Below are 20,338 nucleotides of genomic sequence, written 5' to 3' on the forward strand. Positions count from 1 at the left end.
TAAGTTGCCCTGCTGGTCTCCAACTCCTTGGCTCAAGCAATCCTCCTGCCTTGGCGTTCCAAAGTGTTGGGATTACAGGCGTGAGTCAGAGTGCACAGCCAAGTTCTACACAATTTTATCATGTTTAGTTTGTGTTCCCACCACCACAGGCAAGATACAAAATGGTTCTTCATCATTCTCCCGTTGCATTTTAAATAAAATGATTTGCCGTGTTCAATACCATATATTTCTCCAGGTGAGGTACACAGGTGACAGGCTCCAAAAGGCCACTTTTAATCATTACAATAGTACTGCCCAAGAAAACCCAAGAGCCACAAATGAAAGTTGCCTATGGCCGGGTGCGGTGGCTCACGCCTGTAATCCCAGCACTTTGGGAGGCCAAGGCGGGTGGATCATGAGGTCAGGAGATGGAGACCATCCTGGCCAACATGGTGAAACCCCGTCACTACTAAAATACAAAAAATTAGCCAGGCGTGGTGGCACATGCCTGTAGTGCCAGCTACTCAGGAGGCTGAGGGAAGGGAATCGCTTGAACCTAGGAGACAGAGGCTGCAGTTAGCAGAGATCGTACCACTCCAGCCCGGCAACAGAGCAAGACTCTGTCTCAAAAACAAACAAAAAACCCCAAAAAACAAAAAACAAACAAACAAAAGTTGCCTATGAAATTAGACATTTCCCAGGAGCCAAAGGTAAAAGAGGCCAATTTAAATAATATATTTCAGAAAACCCAATATATCCAAATATCCTCATTTCAACATGTAGTCACTATAAAAAGTATGAATGATTTGTTACTTTTCTCATACAGTCTTTGCAATCCAGTGAGCCTGCTCCTCTGCCATCTGTTAGCATGGATTGAGCACCTACTATGTGCCTGACTCCATTCCAGGCCTGGGACACAGACCAGTTCCTGCCCTTTGAGAACACAGGCAAATGGAGGGGACAAGCACAGTTCCAGAACACAAGACAGGCCATGGTAGAAGCATGCACATCGGGCTGGGAACACCTGGTTAGTAGGGAAGGCTCCGTGGGGGCTTGGCCTCAAAGCCCAGTGGCAGCAGGGGGACCGGCCAGAGGGAGCCCCAAGTGTCTGTGTGGGAGCCCTCAAGAGGAGAGGCACTTTGGAGGGAAGGCCCAGTGTGGTTTGGGGACATACAGCAAAAGATGGCCCCTCCTCAAAGTGAATGGACGCTGGACTCTGGGGTGCAGGGCAGGATTCTGGGCTTGCTGTTGAAGTTTTCTTGGAGGTTGATGTCACTGGAGGTGTGGAGATGACTCAGGCCAGAAAGTGCGTGGGAAGCATGGAGAGTGGGGTACAGAGTCCACCACGTGGACAGCCAACATCAGGGGGATGCCCAAGGGAGAAAGAAAAACCAGGGACCACCTGAGGAGGCCAGGCAGGAGTGCAGGGATCTTGGAGGCAGGCCCCCAGCCCAGTGGAGCCACCCCAGCCCCTTCTGTTCTGAGGTTACAACAGGTGATGGCTCGGTGGGGCTGCAATGAGAAGTGGCATGCAGGGAGGGCCAGGGGAGGAGAGACATGCTGTGGGTCCCAGGTTCAGATCCCAGGTCTGAATTGGAAGGGCCCTGTCTGTGTTGAAGTTCAAGACCTACCACTTTTGTTCCCAGGCCTCTCAGTTCTTCCTTACTTTTTTGCAATTTCATTTTTGATAATTTCAGTTTCCTAAATGTACACATCTGACTTCATTTTCACTCACATCTCACCCTCGTGCCTCCACCAGCCCCTTCTCACTATTACACACCCAGGAGACACAGGAGGTATAAGGAAGGTCTGGAGCCCCAAGAGCCAGGAGCCTCAGGAGTCAGGTGTCCAGAGAGCCAGGAACCCTGACACCTAGGATCCCCAACACCCAGGGGCCCTGACAGCCAGGAACCCCAACAGTCAGAAGCCTCTACCACCAGGAACCTCGATACCCAGGGTCCCCTACAGCCAGGAATCTCAACACCCAGGGGCCCCTACTATATCCAGGAACACTGATACCCAGGAGCCCCTACTATAGCCAGGAACCGTGACACTCAGGAGTCTCTTGTATAACCAGGAACCCCGACCCCCAGGAGTCTCTAGTATAGCCAGGAACCCCGACCCCCAGGAGTCTCTAGTATAGCCAGGAACCCCGACCCCCAGGAGTCTCTTGTATAGCCAGGAACCCCGACCCCCAGGAGTCCCTAGTATAGCCAGGAACCCCGACCCCCAGGAGTCTCTAGTATAGCCAGGAACCCCGACCCCCAGGAGTCCCTAGTATAGCCAGGAACCCCGACACCCAGGAGTCCCTAGTATAGCCAGGAACCCCGACACCCAGGAGCCCCTACAGCCAGGAATCTCAATACCCAGGGGCCCCTACAGCCAGGAGCCAATACAGCCAGGAACCTCCACAGCCAGGGGCCTTGACGGCCTGAAGTCACTACAGCCAGGAACCCTGACAGCCAGGAGCCACTAGAGCCAGGGAGCCACGACAGCCAGGAACCGCGGGAGCCAGGAGGCCCGCAGCGGAGTGCGCAGACCTGGCAGGGTCAGAGCCGCCCGGCGGCCCGCAGCGTCCGCCGCCACTTCTGGGATTTCCCAGGCGCTGCAGCGGTCGGGGCACACAGGGGCGGGACTATGCCCCGCGCAGCCGTTCCGCGCTCCGCTGCCCCGCCCACATCCGGCCGCGGGCACTCGATTGCTCCTGTCTGGTGGCGGCAGCATGGCGGCGGGGGCGGCTGAGGCGGCTGCAGCGGCCGTGGAGGAGGTCGGCTCCGTCGGGCAGTTTGAGGAGCTGCTGCGCCTCAAAGCCAAGTAAGCGGGGAGGCGAGCGGCAGCAGTGAGGCGTCGGGGCAGGCGTGGCCGCGGGACCGGGCCGGCGTGGGACGGCGGGCCGCCCAGCCCGGCTCCTTGGCGCCCGGCTCGCTTCGGCCTCGGGGGACCGGGCCCGGCGCCGCCCGTGGACTCCCCCGAGCCTCAGGCGCTGACTGGCCGGAGCCGCGGGCTTCCCGCCCCGGGACAGCGAGCAGGGCGCGGGGTTCGCCCCGCAGCCCCAGCCCCAGCCGGCCCGACGCCGGCGACGGCTGTCCAAGCCCGAGGGACGCGACCTTCCCGGCCCCTGGCCTGGGCGGCCCGGCGGGGGACGCAGGCGGTGACTCAGCTGCGCCGCGGGGCGGGGCGGGGTACGGGGCGGCGCCGAGACCCCGGCCCTCCTGCTGGACCCCCGCCAGGGAGCGGGGAGCCACGGCTGCGGGCTCCGCCTTTCCTGCGCCCGCCGGGAGGGTGCTGCAGGCTCGGCGTCGGCCCCTTCCACGTCGCCTCCCTCCAGGAACGCCCCTGTGGCGGGAAGAGCGACTGGGGAGCCCCGCGGCGCTCGCTGGGCCTGGCCGGCTTTTGAAGTCGCCTTTAAAGTTTGCTGGTCAGCAGGTAGAGCCAGTGTTCAGACGGAACCTGTTGCCGGAGACAGAGTTCCTGTTCGCTGAACTGCCTTAGTGAGAGTCCGTTCAGGTTTGGCACCGGTGTCAAGCCTGCAAGCCTTGGGGACACCACAGGAGATCCACGGGAAGGCAGAGGACATGTTTTCGGGGTGTGCTAGAAGCTCTGAACTGCAAACATGCTGACGAGTCGGTGCTGCTGCAGGGAAAGGTCTGCACGTGGACTCTCCGTGGTAATTAATACCACCACATTGTAGACCACTCCGAGGACTGACTTGTTCCCTCAGTTGTATTCGTGTTTTTTTTTTTGTTGACTATTACAAAAGTTTATTTGACAAAAAAGTCTAATATGAAAATGTACATAACCTAATTTTTACATCATAGTAAAACAGGCCCTGTGGAGAGAGGACATGGGCTTCCCCGCTGAACAGCCGTTATTTATACTCGTTCCAAGGCTTTTAATATGATGATACTATTTCCTCGTTTTACCACCATTCCAATATTGTTCTGTTGTCCGCTAGTCGCCATCTCCACACATTCATCGATCACAAGATTCATAAAGGGATCAAATCCCCGCAATATTCCTTGAACATGTCTGCCACCATTTAATTTCAATGATAACTTCTTGTCCATACATTTTTTCAACTCGGGAGGGTGAGCTTTGCTCATGATGGCTACTCCTCGGGCACACACCATATTAGTGGCTTTTAAGGGAACGCTTAACGTTGGATTGCCTGGGATCCAGTCCTAACCCAGCCACTCACTAGCCGTGTAACCCCTGGGCACGTTTCATACCCAAGCCTCAGTTTCTCAGCGGTGAAATAGATTAGCGCCTATTAGTACCCCAGGGTGGTTGTGACGGTTAAATGAGATGATACACGTAAAATGTTATTAATACAATGCCTAGTATGCAGGAAACACTCAATAGATGTTGGCCCTTAGTTATTTCAGTAGGGAGCAGAGTGGTTCATGGAATTCACAGGCAAAAAATGGTCTGGCTCTGTCACCCAGGCGCGATCACGGCTCACTGTAGCTTCTGCCTCCCGGGCTCAAGTGATCCCACCCATCTCCTCCTCCCATCTCAGCCTCCTGAGTAGCTGGGACCACACGGCTTTCACCACTACGGTTTTTTTTTTTTTTTTTTTTTTTTTTTTTTTTGACGCCGAGTCTCGCTTTGTTTCCCAGGCTGGTGTGCAATGGCGCAATATCAGCTCACGCAACCTCTGTTTCCCTGGCTCGAGCAGTTCTGCCTCAGACTCTCAGGTAGCAGGGATTACAGGCGCCCACCACCACACCCGGCTAATTTTTTGTATTTTTAGTAGACTGGGTTTTACCATTTTGGCCAGGCATGTCTCGAACTCCTGAACCTCAAGTGATCCGCCCACCTCAGCTTCCCAGAGTGCTGGATTATAGGTGAGAACCACCGTGCCTGTCCAATTTTTATATTTTTTTGTAGAGACGAGGTCTCGCCATGTTGCCCACGCTGGTCTCGAACTTCTGGACTCAAGCGATTTGCCTTCTTCAGCCTCCAAAGTGTTGGGATTACAGGCATGAGCCACCGCGCCCATCCAAAAATACTTATTGATGTAAATTTTGTTTTGTTTTGTTTTGGAGACAGGCTATTGCTCTGTTGCCCAGGCTGGAGTGCAGTGGTGTGATCTTGGCTCACTGCAGCCTCGACCGCCCAGGTTCAAGCGATCCTCTAACCTCAGCCTCCTGAGTACCTGGGACTATATGTGCCGACACCATGCTGGGCTAATTTGTGTATTTTTTGTAGAGAGGAGGTTTCCTTCTGTTGCCCAGGCTGGTCTTTGGAACACCTCAACTCAAGTGATCTACCTACCTTGGCCTTGTAAAGTATTGGTATTAAAGGCTTGAGCCCCTAGACTGGCCCTGTTGATCTAAATTGAGTGAAATTTTGCTGACTGAATTTGAATTAGAGACAGGTAGTACTATGATTTTGTCATGGGGAGTGCAGGTGAGATGGGGGTGTTGCCTTTGGAAATGGGGAGGAGTGAGAGTTACTAATGCTTAGAAATGCTTTACTAATGGTTAGAAATGCTTTATGGGGGTGATGAAATTAAAAGTGTTATTTAAAACTGTGCTTTAGGCATTTCACGTTTACCTGAGAAATTGTTAAAAAAAAAAAAGCAGGGGTTGGGGGGAACACTTAAAGTTTACTCACTGATGGAAGCTGAGTTCTTAATCATCCAGTACAGGTCAGCACAAGTCACAGGAGTCACCAGAAGTGGCCTCTTGAAGTAAGCAGCTCTTGTGTGGACCTGCCCTAAATAAACGTTTTGAATTTACATCACCTGAAAAGACTGTTTTGTGGGTGTGTGTTTTATGTTTGTTTTTATGCTTCATTTTTTAAAAAGTCCTTAAACTATCAAAATGGATAAAAGTTTTTTTTTTTTTTTCTTTTTTCTTGAGATGGTGTCTTGCTCTGTCCCCCAGGCAGGAGTGCAATAGCAGCCTGTGCCTCCCAGGCTCAAGCACTTCTCCTGCCTTAGCTCCCGAGTAGCTGGGATTACAGGTGCCCGCCATAATAGCTGGCTAATTTTTGTATTTTCAGTAGAGATGGGGTTTCACCGTGTTGGCCAGGCTGGTCTAGAACTACTGACGTAAGGTGATCCGCCTGCCTCAGCCTTCCAATGTGCTGGGATTACAGGCGTGAGCCACTGCATGTGGCCAAAATGGATAAAAGTTTAAATGTAAACACCATTTGGATGTACCCTTGCCACTGGCCTGTGCTTGAAATGACCTAGAAAATAATGTACACTTTCCTTAGTGACTAGTTTAAATGGACACATGGGAAATGATGTGTGGCATCTGGGGAAGGAGCAAGTCTCTGCAGCTTTTTTGGTGAAGATGCAAACATTTAACAATATTGTGGTGGCTACACCAGCAATCCCAGCAGTTTGGGAGGATGGGTTGAGGCCAGGAGTTTGAGACCAGCATGGGCCACATAGTGAGACCTCAGCTTTCCAAAAAAATTAAAAAAAGTAGCCAGGCATGGTGATGCGTACCTGTAGTCCCAGCTACTCATGAGGCTGAGGTGGGAGGATTGTTTGAGCCCAGGAGTTCCAGGCTTTGGTGAGCTGTGATCCTGCCATTGCACTCTAGCCTGGGTGGCAGAGTGAGACCCTGTCTCAAAAAACAAACACAAAGTGCCCGCATTTTACTACTTATGTGGCTGTAATAATTTTAAATCTACTTTCCAAATCTTTGCTTCTTGAATTTTAAAATGTGACATGCATTGAAATTTTTTTTTTAAGTAATTGAGCCAGATATTTACATAAGTTGCTGAAATCTCAGCTGGTCTATACTGTGGGGTTATTAATATCCATTTGCAGAGTAATTAAGCAGGTTTGCTTAGTATATGATATGTTTAATAAGTAGTAGCTGGTATTATCTGCAGATGAATAACTGAAGTAGTAGAATACTATAATAATTGAAAAACAACTACTTACTGATGAAGAGCTGAAGTTTATTACGTTGTATAAAATTACATTAGTCAGGATTTGAATGGTTTTTGTCTGATGCATTTTTTCAACAATGCAGGCATACTGGGCTATCCATGAAGAGGGAAAGAACACTGTTACATGTAATCCAAAAGATTATATTTGTTTCAGATAGAGTATGTCCTTATAATATTGGACATTATGTGGTTAATTAAGAAATGAAAGTTAAGCATCTAAATAGGAGAATATTGTGAATAATTTCAACTAACTGCTAACATTATACCATGTTTTAATGTTTTCAAACGTTTTTGTTTCTTCTTTTCAACATCGCAGGGTGCTGGGTATTGCTGTTTTACAGATGTGGAAGTTATTACTCTTCAAAGCCATGTTTGTAATTGTGAAAATGAAACTTGAATTCAGGTTTTTTTTTTTTTTTTTTTTTTTTTTTTTGGGAGTCTCCCTCTTTCCCCCACGCTGTAGTGCAGTGACATGATCTCGGCTTACTGCAGCCTTCGCTTCCCAGGTTCAAACGATTCTTCTGCCTCAGCCTCCTGAGTAGCTGGGACTACAGGCACGCATCTGGCTAATTTTTGTGTTTTTAGTAGAGATGGGATTTCACCATATTGGCCAGGCTGGTCTTGAACTCCTGACCTCATGATCTACCCAGCCTTGGCCTCCCAAAGTGCAGGGATTACAGGTGTGAGCCACCACACTGGGCCAAATTCAGGTTTTTTTTTTTTTTTTAAGATGAGGTTTCACCATGTTGATCAGGCTGGTCTTGAACTCCCGACCTCAGGTGATCCACCCGCCTTGGCCTCCAAAGTGCTTGGATTACAGGTGTGAGCCACCAAGCCCAGCCTAAATTCAGGTTTTATGGCATACTTTCTTCTTCTCTGTTTTACTTTTTGGGTTCATACTGTTAGAAAGTTGGGTAACCTACTTTAAGTTTTGAAAAATGTAGTTATATTATGAGTATTTTCCTGTGGCATTAAAAGTTCTTTGAAAATTTGATTTGTAATGGCTTTATAGTATTTTCTTTTTCTTTTTTTTTTTTTTTTTGAGACAGAGTTTCGCTCTTGTTACCCAGGCTGGAGTGCAATGGCGTGATCTCGGCTCACCGCAACCTCCGCCTCCCGGGTTCAGGCAATTCTCCTGCCTCAGCCTCCTGAGTACCTGGGATTACAGGCACGTGCCACCATGCCCAGCTAATTTTTTGTATTTTTTAGTAGAGGCGGGGTTTCACCGTGTTGACCAGGATGGTCTCGATCTCTCGACCTCGTGATCCACCCGCCTCGGCCTCCCAAAGTGCTGGGATTACAGGCTTGAGCCACCGCGCCCGGCGCTTTATAGTATTTTCTTATGACCATTTAAAAACTGTATTGTTGAGCATCAGAATTTTCTAGTTATTTGCTACGTAAAATAGTGGGAAAATATTGTCTCTTAGTTACTTCCTTAGGATTGATACTTATGTGTAAGAAATTTCTGAAAGATCTCAATTTAATTTTTACCAACAGGGTATGAAAGTACTTCTTGCCATCCTTTTTATCATTGAATATTATGATTTAAACAATCCTCTTATTGGCTGGGGACAGTGGCTCATGCCTGTGATTGCAGCACTTTGGGAGGCCAAGGCAGGTGGATTGCTTGAGCCCAGGAGTTTGAGACCAGCCTGGCGAAACCCCATCGTTACAAAGAACAAAGCAAAACAAACTCAGAAAATAATAGCTGGGTTTGGTGGCGTATACCTGTAGTCTGGGAGGCTGAGGTGGGAGGATCACCTGAGCCCAGGAAGTTGAGGCGGCAGTGAGCTGTGATCACGCCACTGCACTCCAGCCTGAGCATTAGAGTAAGACCCCGTCTCAAAAAAAAAAAAAAAAAAAAAAAAAAATGCACCAACAAAAGGCAGTAACAAAATGCACAGATCTTAATCGTCAGATTGATTAATTTTGACAGTTGTATGCACACCAGTAACCACCATTCACAGGAAGAATGTAGAACCCCAGGAAGTTTTCTATCCCCTTTCCCTTAACTACTGATCTCTTACTGTCACTGTAGATGAGTTTTCCCTGCTCTTGGACTTTGTGTGAGAGGAATCATACAGTCCTTTTTCATGTTTGTGGCATCTTTTGCTCACATATTTTTGAGCTTCATCCGTGTCATTGCTTATGTTTGTAGTTGGTTTCATTTTACTGCTAAGTTATATTCCGTTATATGAATATCTATAACTTTCTCCCATTTGCGGACATTTGGCTAATTTCCAGTTTTGGGTTATTGTCTGTAGGGCTGCTGTGAGCATTCTCGCATGAGGCCACTGTGAAACCTCTGTTTTTGTTCTCGCCATTCTTAGGCCATGGAGCTTCCCTGGATCCTCTTCATTGCTGGAGGCTATAGTGGACAGAGGCTCCTGAGGGAGGGTTTTGAGGGGATCAGGCCTTTGCTCTAGTTCTAGGGCCAGAATTCAGTTCCAGGGCCCCAGAAAACTGCAAGATAGACTGAAAAATGTAATCTAGCTGAATGCACAGGGGAAGATGAAACAGTGCTTGATTGAAACAGTGTAGTCTCTCTGCCTTGGACCTGAGGCCCCACCCACCTACTCAACCATTGAAGCTGCTGCGTTGTGTGGGATGCAGATTAACACCCAGTGGCTAGGGGGCCCCTATATGTGTCCTTCCCTGCCTTAGGTGGGTCTGTCTTTGGAGCTTCCTGCTTTCCTTTTGTGTGCCCTTCATCAGTCCTACCAGTGGTCTCTGCCCTCTGTTTTCCTATGTTTCAGCAAATGACTTTGCTTCCCACCTGAGATAAAACAGGACTTCTCCCTGAGCCCTCCTTCCACTCCCACCTCTCCCAACACATACCATTTATTCATAGCCTTACTCATTCTTAATTCCTTGGCTCCTGACTCAGAGGAGACTGCCCTTCTTCTGCAAGGTAAGCTGTTCTCTGCTCTGGATTTCCCCTCTCCTTACCCCTTCTGAGTCCTTGCGTCCTCAGCTGTCTTGTGTCTACAGCGTTTCCCTTTCCATTTGCACTATCCCCAGGCGAAGAAAACATGAAAATATTCTTATATTAAAAATGCCATTCCTTGATTTTGTCTTTTCCTCTGCCTGTACAGATCTCTTAGAGTGGATCTCTGCTTCCTCATCTTCACTTCCGTTCTCAGTGGACTGCAGTCTGACCTGTGCTTCCATTATTTCACTGAAGTTACTCTGTTAGTTTCCTTTCCCGCTGCATTGGATGATTGTCACTCCCTCTTGATGCTCTTCTCTTGACTCCTGTGAGACCCTTTAATCTTCCAGTACCGTTTTGGACCCCGTCTCTGCTTTACTACATGAGTTCCTTCTCCTCCATCTGTCCTAATTTGTTATTGATAAGCCCCTGAGTCGCTGACCTCGGGTCTCTTCTGTGCCCCTCTGTATCTCTTTGCATTGTGGTGCTGGCACTGCTCCTTTCTTGATTCCCAAATCTGCATATCAAGTGCAGACTTCCCTGAACTCTAGATGTCGTACAAACAGCCTTTTAAACTTCCTTCCCTCAGGTTGGCCGCTTCTGCACTATGATTTGAGACATAGTGCCACCACTCACCATCAGCCCGTAAGCCAGAGCTTGGAGCCAGCTGTAGATGGTACCTCATCTGTCACCAAATCCTGCCACTTCTACCTTCGAAATCCTAATGCTTCTCTTTGCTTCTGCTTTCCTGACGCTTTATTGTAAGCTTATTTCTTTCTCACGGGTATTATTTGATTGATTTTTACAGTTACTCCTTTCTTTACCCCCAGGTTAGTTGTCCTTGGTTCCATGTTTCACCATGGAACATACTCTGTTCGTGATTTTTCAGAGTTTTTTAGGAGGTGGTATATTTGAACAGAATTCTATAAAACTGAAGGATTTTTCAGTTGGATATACCCATAGATGTTTTTGCCAAGAACATTTTGTATGAAAATTAACTAAAATAGATACAAATTATTACTCTACTATTCTGTGTGTTCATACTATAAATATTCAGAATTTTTTTTTAAAAATGGGTCTGGCTTTGTTACCCACAGTGGAGTATAGTGGTAAAATCATGGCTCAACCTCGACCTCCCGGGCTCAAATGATCCTCCTACCTCAACCTCCTGAAATGCTGACTACAGGCATGAGCCACCTTGCCTGGCCTAGAGAATTTTTTTTTTTTTTTTTTTTTTTTAGATGGAGTCTTGTTCTGCTGCCTAGGCTACAGTGCAGTAGTGTGATCTCAGCTTACTGCAGCCTCTGCCTCCCGGGCTCAAATGATTGAGCCTCAGCCTCCTGAGTAGATGGGATTACAAGTGTGCATCAACACACCTGGCTAATTTTTTGTATTTTTAATAGAGATGGGGTTTCACCATGTTAGCCAGACTGGTCTCGAACAGCTGACCTCAAGTGATCTACCCGCCTCGGCCTCCCAAAGTGCTAGGATTATAGGCATGAGCCGCTGTGCCTGGCCTAGAAAAATCTTTTGTAGCATAATATTAAAAAGTATAGGCCGGGCGCGGTGGCTCAAGCCTGTAATCCCAGCACTTTGGGAGGCCGAGGCGGGTGGATCACGAGGTCAAGAGATCAAGACCATCCTGGTCAACATGGTGAAACCCCGTCTCTACTAAAAATACAAAAAATTAGCTGGGCATGGTGGCACGTGCCTGTAATCCCAGGTACTCAGGAGGCTGAGGCAGGAGAATTGCCTGAACCCAGGAGGTGGAGGTTGCGGTGAGCCGAGATCACGCCATTGCACTCCAGCCTGGGTATCTCAAAAAAAAAAGTATAAAAGAATGTGTTTGTAAAAAGCAGTTCTGTTCTTTTTCGTGTTTCCCACTGGCATGCCTTCATCAACATTTATTGCTGTTTCTATGGTCAGGGTTATGTTTCTTCATCACTATACCACATTTAAAAAGTAAACAATTATATTACTAGTAATGTGTCTACAATCATTTTTCACAAACATTGTGCCATTTAATACAGAAATTCAGTTTCCACTTTCCTCAGGGGTCTGAAAATATGGTTGATTTACCTGGCTTTTTTTTTTTTTCTTTTTTTCTTTTACTTTAAGTCCTGGGATACATGTGCAGAACATGCAGGTTTGTTACATAGGTATACATGTCCATGGTGGTTTGCTGCAACTATCAACCTGTTATCTAGGTTTTGAGCCCTACAAGCATTAGGTATTTGTCCTAATGCTTTCCCTCCCCTTACTCCAACTCCCTGACAGACCCGGGTTTGTGATGTTCCCCCTTTTGTGTCTGTGTGTTCTCATTGCTCAACACATGAGTGAGAAAATGTGGTTTTCTGTTCCTGGGTTAGTTTGCTGAGAATGGTGGCTTCTGGCTTCTTCCATGCCCCTGCAAAGGACATGAACTCATTCCTTTTTATGTCTGCATAGTATTCCATGGTATATATGTGCCATATTTTCTTTATCCAGTCTATCATTGATGGGCATTTGGGTTGGTTCCAAGTCCTTGCTATTATAAATACTGCTGCAGTAAACATATGTGTTCATGTGTCTTTATAGTAGAATGATTTATAATCCTTTGGGTACATACCCAGTAATGGGATTGCTGGGTGAAATGGTATTTCTGGTTCTAGATCCTTAAGGTATCACCACACTGTCTTCCACGATGGTTGAACTAATTTACACTCCCACCAACAGTGATTTACATGACTTTTAATTGAGGTGGATGAATGTTCAGATCTACTTCATATGGGCTTGACTTGAAATATCATTGACTTGAAAATTTATCTGAAAGAGTCTCAAGACTTGCAGAGTCCTTTTGTATTCCAATGTTATATACAGCAAAATTCTAGCAGTACGAAAAAATTCAGGTAGTTCTTTTAAAGGTTTTTTTTCCTTTCTCGTAATTTATATCAGTATTTGTTTGTTTCCAAAATTGGTATAATTTTAAATCAATGCATTTAATTGATTTACAGGTCCCTCCTTGTGGTCCATTTCTGGGCACCATGGGCTCCACAATGTGCACAGATGAACGAAGTTATGGCAGAGTTAGCTAAAGAACACCCAGAGGTTTCATTTGTGAAGGTATTTATATTTCAGTGTCATGTCTTTTGTGAATTTAATTCTGATTTGTGATTTATGGGTTAGATTAGGGCTGGGTGTGGTAGCTCATGCCTGTAATCTTTGCACTTTGGAAGGCTGAGGCGGGCGGATCACCTGAGTTCAAGAGTTTGAGACCAGCCTGGCCAAGATAGTGAAACCCTGTCTCTACTAAAATGCAAAAATTAGCTGGGCGTGGTGGTGGGCATCTGTAATCTCAGCTATGTGGGAGGCTGAGGCAGGAGAATCATTTGAACCCAGGAGGCGGAGGTTGCAGTGAGCCCAGATCGTGCCACTGTACTCCAGCTTGGGTGACAGAGCGAGACTCCACCAAAAAACAAAACAAAACAAAACAAATAGCACCAATGAAAGATTAGATTTTATTAACTAGTATAAGGAAGGCGTGGTGTGGAATTCCAAATATCTATAATTGGTGTGGGATCTGTTATTTTTGCAAATTCTTTTTTTTTTGAGACAGGAGTTTTCCTCTTGTTGCCCAAGCTGGAGTGTAATGGCACGATCTCGGCTCACCACAACCTCTGCCTTCTGGGTTCCAGCAATTCTCCTGCCTTAGCCTCCTAAGTAGCTGGGATTACAGGCATGTGCCACATGCCCGGCTAATACTGTATTACTAGTAGAGATGGGATTTCTCCATGTTTTTCAGGCTGGTCTCAGAACTCCCAACCTCAGGTGACGCCCACCTCAGCCTCCCAAAGTGCTGGGGTTATAGGCATGAGCCACCACGCCAGGCCTATTTTTGCAAATTATTCTTAAAAATTTTAAAACAATTTTGCATTTCTCTTTTTTTTTTTTTTTTGAAACGGAGTCTTGTTCTGTCGTCTATGGTGGAGTGCAGTGGCGCAGTCTCGGATTGTTGCAACATCTACCGCCTGGGTTCAAGCGATTCTCCTGCCTCAGCCTCCCGAGTAGCTGGGATCACAGGCGCATGCCACCACGCCTGGCTACTTTTGTATTTTTTAGAGACAGAGTTTATCCATGTTGGTCGGGCTGGTCTCGAACTCCTGACCTCAGGTGATCCACCTCAGCCTCCCAAAGTGCTGGGAATCACTGTGCCTGGCCAATTTTGCATTCCTTATGTATACTTTTCCTCGACCATCCTTGGGTATCGGGCATGACTACCAAATGCCAAGGTAGCTGTGGGCTGGAGTTTTGGAGTGCACAGGCAGAAGAGTTAGTTCCCTATGGGTAACTGTGGTTTTAAGACATTTAAAATAGTAACAGAAGTTACGTTATTAAAAACCTAGGTGTGCTGTGGAAAATAAGAAAGGGTATGTAAAGGCTGCTGGGACCAGGGAACAGGAAGTTACTATATTGGTTTAGATGAGGGTGAAAGTCTTTCTAACCTGTTGAGAATGCAGAGGGAGAGGGAAGCCAGTCAGTCTCTTCCATACCCCTTGTGTTTTTCACTCTGGTTTTGTGTGTGCCTACACAAAACTGTCTCTTGACAGTGGATACCTACTAGGAAAGCAGTAGTTGTGACTGTGAATTAACTCAATTAATTTAGCATATTAAAGTTATTATTCAGGACTTAGTACTGGTTTAGGCAACAAGGCCAAAATATATGTGGAGAGTCTCAGAAATGGATTATGGGGAGGGGAGATGCACCTTGTATTCCAAAGCCTGAGTCCTTAAGATTTAAAAAACAAATGAAAAATCAAAGTCTTATTTTTTAAAACAAGAATTGATGAGTTCAGAGTACATGTTAGCCAATATAGTCGACATTAATTTTATATAATTATAAAAATAATGTCAACTGTGTTGGTCTGTATGCCTTTTTTTATGTAAACTGAAAAACACAGAATTCTGACAGGATAATTCATTTGTGTAGTAGGTGATAAAATGTTCAGGCAGTTTCTGTATAGGTAAGTTTGCTTTGAATAGGTATTATACTCAGATGACTCAAAATGCCAAACATTATAGAGAGGTGTCCATTCAGAAGGCCCACCCCATTCCTTCCTTGTCACCCTTGTATCCCACCACATAAGTAACTGCTTGTATTAATTTTGTATGAATCCTTCTAGTGTTTCTTTATGCAAATAGGGCAGATGTGAATATAGTGGTTAGCTTTTTAAAATTTAAGGACTTATTTAAAATTCCAATGAAATGTATAATGTAACTTTAGATTGTAACCCTAAAATGTCCAATATAAATAATAGAAGGGGACATTAAAACTGCATGTTTGGTCCGTGATAAAAGATAATGATTACAAGTGAAATGAATGATTAAACATTTCAATCACAAGATTAATCAAGATGATGGTAATTGTTCTAAGTCTGCTTTTATGTGTATCATGTTACTGGTTTAGGCAACACATTGTTCTTCGTTGCTATCTGAATGATTTATTTAAAGTGACTATAGAATTACTTCTCGCCTTGGTACCAGACTTGGCAGTGAGATTTTACGTTGTTCAAGTGCTTAAGTATCTCTGTGAGCCAAAGGTTGGAGGAGCCCTCAGTGCTTTGGGGTTTTGGGGGATACCTGAGCTTTACTGCACCTGCCACTCATGAGGATGATGACTGCATAAGATTGGTCATTCTTCCAGGAGTCATGACTTTCCAGAAATTCACTCTGTAACATAGTTTTTCTTTCATTTAGATATCATTAAGGGTAAAGGTAATATGCATGGCATTTGTAAGGTAGCTAATTAAAAGCTACTTGCTGAACAATAGTAAGCGAAAGAGAAGTAGAATGAGATATCATTGGTCTTTCCCAGTAAGAGAGGCATACAGGCTGGGCGCTGTGGCTCACACCTCTAATCCCAACACCTCTTGAGGCTGAGGTGGGAGGATTGCTTAAGGCCAGGAGTTCAAAACCAGCCTGACACACATAGCAAGACCATTTCTACAAAAGAAAAACTGGCTGGGTGTGGTGGCTCATGCCTATAATCCCGGCACTTTGGGAGGCTGAGGCAGGCGGATCATCTGAGGTCAGGAGTTTGAGACCGGCCTAGCCAACGTGTTGAAACCCTGTCTCTACTAAAAATACAAATATTATCTGGCTGGTGGCAGGCACCTGTAATCCCAGCTACTTGGGAGACTGAGGCAAGAGAATCACTTGAACCTGGGAAGCAGAGGTTGTAGTGGGTCGAGATTGCGCCATTGCACTTTAGTCTGGCGGGGGGAAGAGAGAGACTTTGTCTCAGAAAAAAAAAAAGGAAAAAAAATCTGAAAAAGCTGTACGTGTTGGCATGCACTTGTAGTCCCAGTTACTTGGGAGGATGAGGCAGAGGATCCCCTGAGCTCAGGTCTCAAGGCAGTCATACCACTGAGTGACAGAGTGAGACTATGTCTTAAAAAAAAAGAGAGGTATGTAGTTCATTTTAAAACAGCTTTCTTTTTGTTAAGGAGAGTTTTTGGAAAGTTCTAGAGTATGAACTAATGTTCTACTTCATCTTGTGTCTGTTTGATTTCTTAGTCTTTTTTTGGAGACAAGGTCTCTCTGTTGGCCAGGCCCTTCAGCCTTTTTTTTAAATGATAAAATAGTTTGGCATTTTTGGCTTGTGAAGTAAAGGGATCAGTTCATTTTTGTGACTGGGATTTATAAAATCATTTAAATAAGTGGTCATAAACTAGATATTTTAAAGCAGATTGTAAATTTTTGTGACTCAACAATTTCTTGTTTTGTAGGAGCTGGTAAAATAACACCTTAGAAGAGTTAGTCACCTGTTTTTGGTCAGAGTAGTTAGTTTGTGCTCATTAGAATTGAATGCTGAAAGACAAGGTTTGCACATTTATTGGGTTGGAATCCCTTATTCTCTGTATCGATGATGTGCTTGTAAAGTGTATCAGAGTGGGGTATAGTGGCTCACATCTGTAACCCCAGCACTTTGGGAGGCTGCTTTGGGAGGCCTGAGTGGGAGGATTGCTTAAGGACAGGAGTTTGAGACCAGCCTGGGCAACATAGTGAGACTTCATCTCTACAGAATAAAAATTTAAAAACCTAGCTGTGTACACCTGTTGTCCCAGCTACTTGGAAGGCCGGAGTGGGAGGATTGCTTAAGCCTAGGAGTTTGAGGCTGCAGTGAGCTGTGATTGTGCCACTACACTCTACCTTGGGTGACAGAGTGAGACCCTGTCTCTTAAAAAAAAAAAATTAAACAGTGCATTTGTACTCCATTTGGGTGCCGTATTTACAATGGGTGGTGTTCCATTTACCTGAGTCACTGCCATATCTAGCAAGCTTTCCTGGGCCCCATCCTGAGGCTGTCACATCTCCAAGGGAACAGAGGAAACGATGTATTTCTATCACTAAAAGGAGTTCGAGTCCACGACCAGCCTGGCTAACAAGGTGAAACCCCGTCTCTACGAAAAATACAAAATTTAACCAGTCATGGTGGTGCACACCTGTAATCCCAGCTACTCAGGAGGCCAGTAAGCGCTTCAGCCTGGGAGGTGGGGGTTGCAGTGAGCTGAGATCGCACCACTGCACTCCAGCTCGTGCAGCAGAGCAAGACTCTGTCTCAAAAAAAAAAATAGAAAAAGAAGAAGTCTTAGAGAAACCTTATGTTTATTCAGAATAAAATGGACTAGTTAAAATGCCTTAGTGCCTTTTATTTTCAAATTACATAGTCAGTACCTTCTCTCATACTGATCCTTGTTTGTGTCTTTACCTAAAATAGGAGTATACCTTTATCATTTAATTAATTGATAGAATCTTCTAAAATATGGTGTCTGGCAGAGAGGGTGGGAGAGAGGAAGAACAGCACAAGGCTTTGTTGGATGCCTGCTGGTGGTTGTATTTCAGATCCAAATCAAGCCTATTTTGTATGAAATCTTAGCTATTTTTTGTCTCTGAACTTAGTCTGTGCCATTGGTTGGCTGGATCAGGAAATCCTGTATTTTTGTCTATATTGTCATTTAATTCCTCTTTATTGCCTCCTTGACCAGATGGTGAGATACTTGAGATAGGGGGACCTTTACCTTGTCTGGTTTTCATTTTTAAAAAAAAAAAAAAAAAAAAAAAACCAAAAAGAAACACTTTCCTTTGTTCGGGTGGCTCCTGCTTTCCATGCAAGCCTTCCTGATCCCACTTCAGCTTAGCTTAGTACTCCCCTCCTGCTAGGCGGTGGTGTACTAACGTTACCATATGCACTTCAGTGCAGACATTCGCAAAGTCAGACTTACCAGCTAGCTGGTTGGTGAGATTTTATACTATTGTATTTCATTTGACATTAATTTTGTTATATAGTAGCTGCTGTACTTGCTTTTTATGTTCATTGTAATTTAAAATATACGATCAAGGGTATGGAGGAGTTACATATTTAAATGTATTTTTGCTTCTTAAAAAACAGGAATCTTTATGGTTTAATTTATCCTTATTTTGAAAGTGCGACTATCTTAAAGATACAGATTGCACTGTTTAATTTCTAAAGGTGTATGTAATTATTATAAATGTAAATGTATATGTTTAATTTCTGAGTGTCTGTATAATTATTATATGTAAACAGATAGTGTTGGGCAATCTTATAAGGGTACCAACTAGCTGCATAACCAGGTACAAGCTAACTAGTGGAATTCCAGTTTTTCAGTGTCAAAGAATGTTGCCGATATATTTGGCATCTTAGTGTATGTTGGATTTTATTCTCCAGGAAGGAACTCTAAAAATGCCTCTCAGATAATTCTGGTAGAATTGTTAAATCTTAAAAAGACTGTAGGTTTTTATCTGTGCTATCTTGGTAATTTAAAAAAATCCACAACTAACATGGTTTTGTTAGCTGTTTCTGAGCTAAGTTTGGCGAAACTTTAAAGAAGTTATCAAAACTAGTAATTTAAATTTCTGTTTTGAAATTTATATTTGGCTGTCTGATAAGGATTTTTGGAAAAAAAGTGTGTGTTTGTGTATGTGTATGTGAACACCTGTATGTATGTGTGTGTGTGTGCGCATACATACATATATGTATATATATAATGAGATGGAGTCTCGCTCTGTTGCCCAGGCTGGAGTGCAGTGGCTTGATCTTGGCTCACTGCAACCTCCGCTTCCCGGATTCAAGTGATTCTCCTGCCCCAGCCTCCTGAGTAGCTGGGATTACAGGTGTGCGCCACCATGCCTGACTAATTTTTTTTATTTTTAATAGAGATGGAGTTTCACCACGCTGGACAGGCTGGTCTCAAACTCCTGACCTCGTGATCTGCCTGCCTCGGCCTCCCAAAGTGCTGGGATTACAGGCATGAGCCACCGCGTCCAGCTGATATTCTATTTCTTTTTTTTTTTAATATCACACATTACAGAGTAGAAGGAAGTCTCTTTATGAGGTTTAACCAAATGTCCCTGAATAACAGGTTTAAGTGTTCTCTCCTTAGTCTTGCACCTCAGTGCCGTCATTGGCAAGTGGCCATCCTCATTCTTAGCTTAGGTATAGTGACAACCTTTTTTAAATATTCTGTCAAAATTTATTTATCAAACACTAAGTGCCACATAGTAGTCTAGGCATTAAGGATACAGAACATAACACTAAGGGTCACAGACAACAAATAGTAGTCGTATATGTTATCAAGGTAATTTTAGGTAGTTATACGTTCTACAACTTATGAAAGTTGTAGAACCGTGAAAGTTGTAGGCCATGAAAGATGGGAACTGGGATAGGTGGGTTACTTTATTTAGGTTGGGCTGGAATGGTGTATCTAAGGAAGAGAGATCTTTTTTTTTTTTTTTTTGAGAGGGTTTTGCTCTTGTTACCCAGGCTGGAGTGCAATGGCGCGATCTCGGCTCACCGCAACCTCCGCCTCCTGGGTTCAGGCAATTCTCCTGCCTCAGCCTCCTGAGTAGCTGGGACTACAGGCACGCGCCACCATGCCCAGCTAATTTTTTTGTATTTTTAGTAGAGACGGGGTTTCACCATGTTGACCAGGATGGTCTCGATCTCTTGACCTCGTGATCCACCCGCCTCGGCCTCCCAAAGTGCTGGGATTACAGGCTTGAGCCACCGCACCCGGCCCGAAGAGAGATCTTTTTAAGAGATAGGTCTTATTCTCACCCAGGCTAGGGTACAGTGGCATGATCATAGCTCATTGCACCCTCAAACTTCTGAGCTCAAGCATTCCTCCCACCTTGGCCTCCCAAAGTGCTGGGATTATAGGTGTGAGCCACTGTGCCAGCAGGGACATCTGAAAAATGAAAAGGAACTAGCTATTGGGAGAGCTAGGAAGAGCTTTTAACCAAAGTGCAGACTGTTCAAGCAGAAGGCTAGTGGGGCTGGAGGGTGGTGAGGGAGGGGAGAGTGTGACATGAGGTTGGAGTGGCAGGCAAGGGTCATTGACCTTGTGGGGACCGATAACATTCAGATCTTATTCCAAATGCAGTAGCAATGACACAGTTGCATTCCTATCTTAAATCAGTTACACAGCTACTGGGAGGAGAATGGTTTGAAGTGGGAAG

The 20,338-nt window shown here is 45.3% G+C and overlaps 1 protein-coding gene, 1 long non-coding RNA gene and 1 pseudogene across 2 annotated transcripts in view; 2 read left to right on the plus strand and 1 right to left on the minus strand.

Annotated features, from left to right (window-relative positions):
- The first annotated feature begins 2,656 nt into the window (after positions 1–2,656).
- Positions 2,657–20,338, plus strand: part of GLRX3 (glutaredoxin 3) — a 42,367-nt gene continuing 24,685 nt past the window's right edge. Inside the window, exons 1-2 of the mRNA XM_032282025.1 lie at positions 2,657–2,793; positions 12,817–12,925. Of these exons, the coding sequence (XP_032137916.1) occupies positions 2,702–2,793; positions 12,817–12,925 (201 nt within the window). The 5' untranslated portion in view covers positions 2,657–2,701. The remainder of the gene's footprint in view (positions 2,794–12,816; positions 12,926–20,338) is intronic.
- Positions 3,712–4,098, minus strand: LOC116554150 (annotated as a pseudogene).
- Positions 13,952–19,047, plus strand: LOC116554151. Its single transcript, XR_004270079.1, has 3 exons — positions 13,952–14,675; positions 18,408–18,412; positions 19,038–19,047. It is a non-coding gene; the product is annotated as an uncharacterized LOC116554151 (long non-coding RNA).

Source organism: Sapajus apella, unplaced genomic scaffold (genome assembly GCF_009761245.1).
Source record: "Sapajus apella isolate SASKATOON/1434 unplaced genomic scaffold, GSC_monkey_1.0 scaffold13, whole genome shotgun sequence".
Taxonomy (NCBI): domain Eukaryota; kingdom Metazoa; phylum Chordata; class Mammalia; order Primates; family Cebidae; genus Sapajus; species Sapajus apella.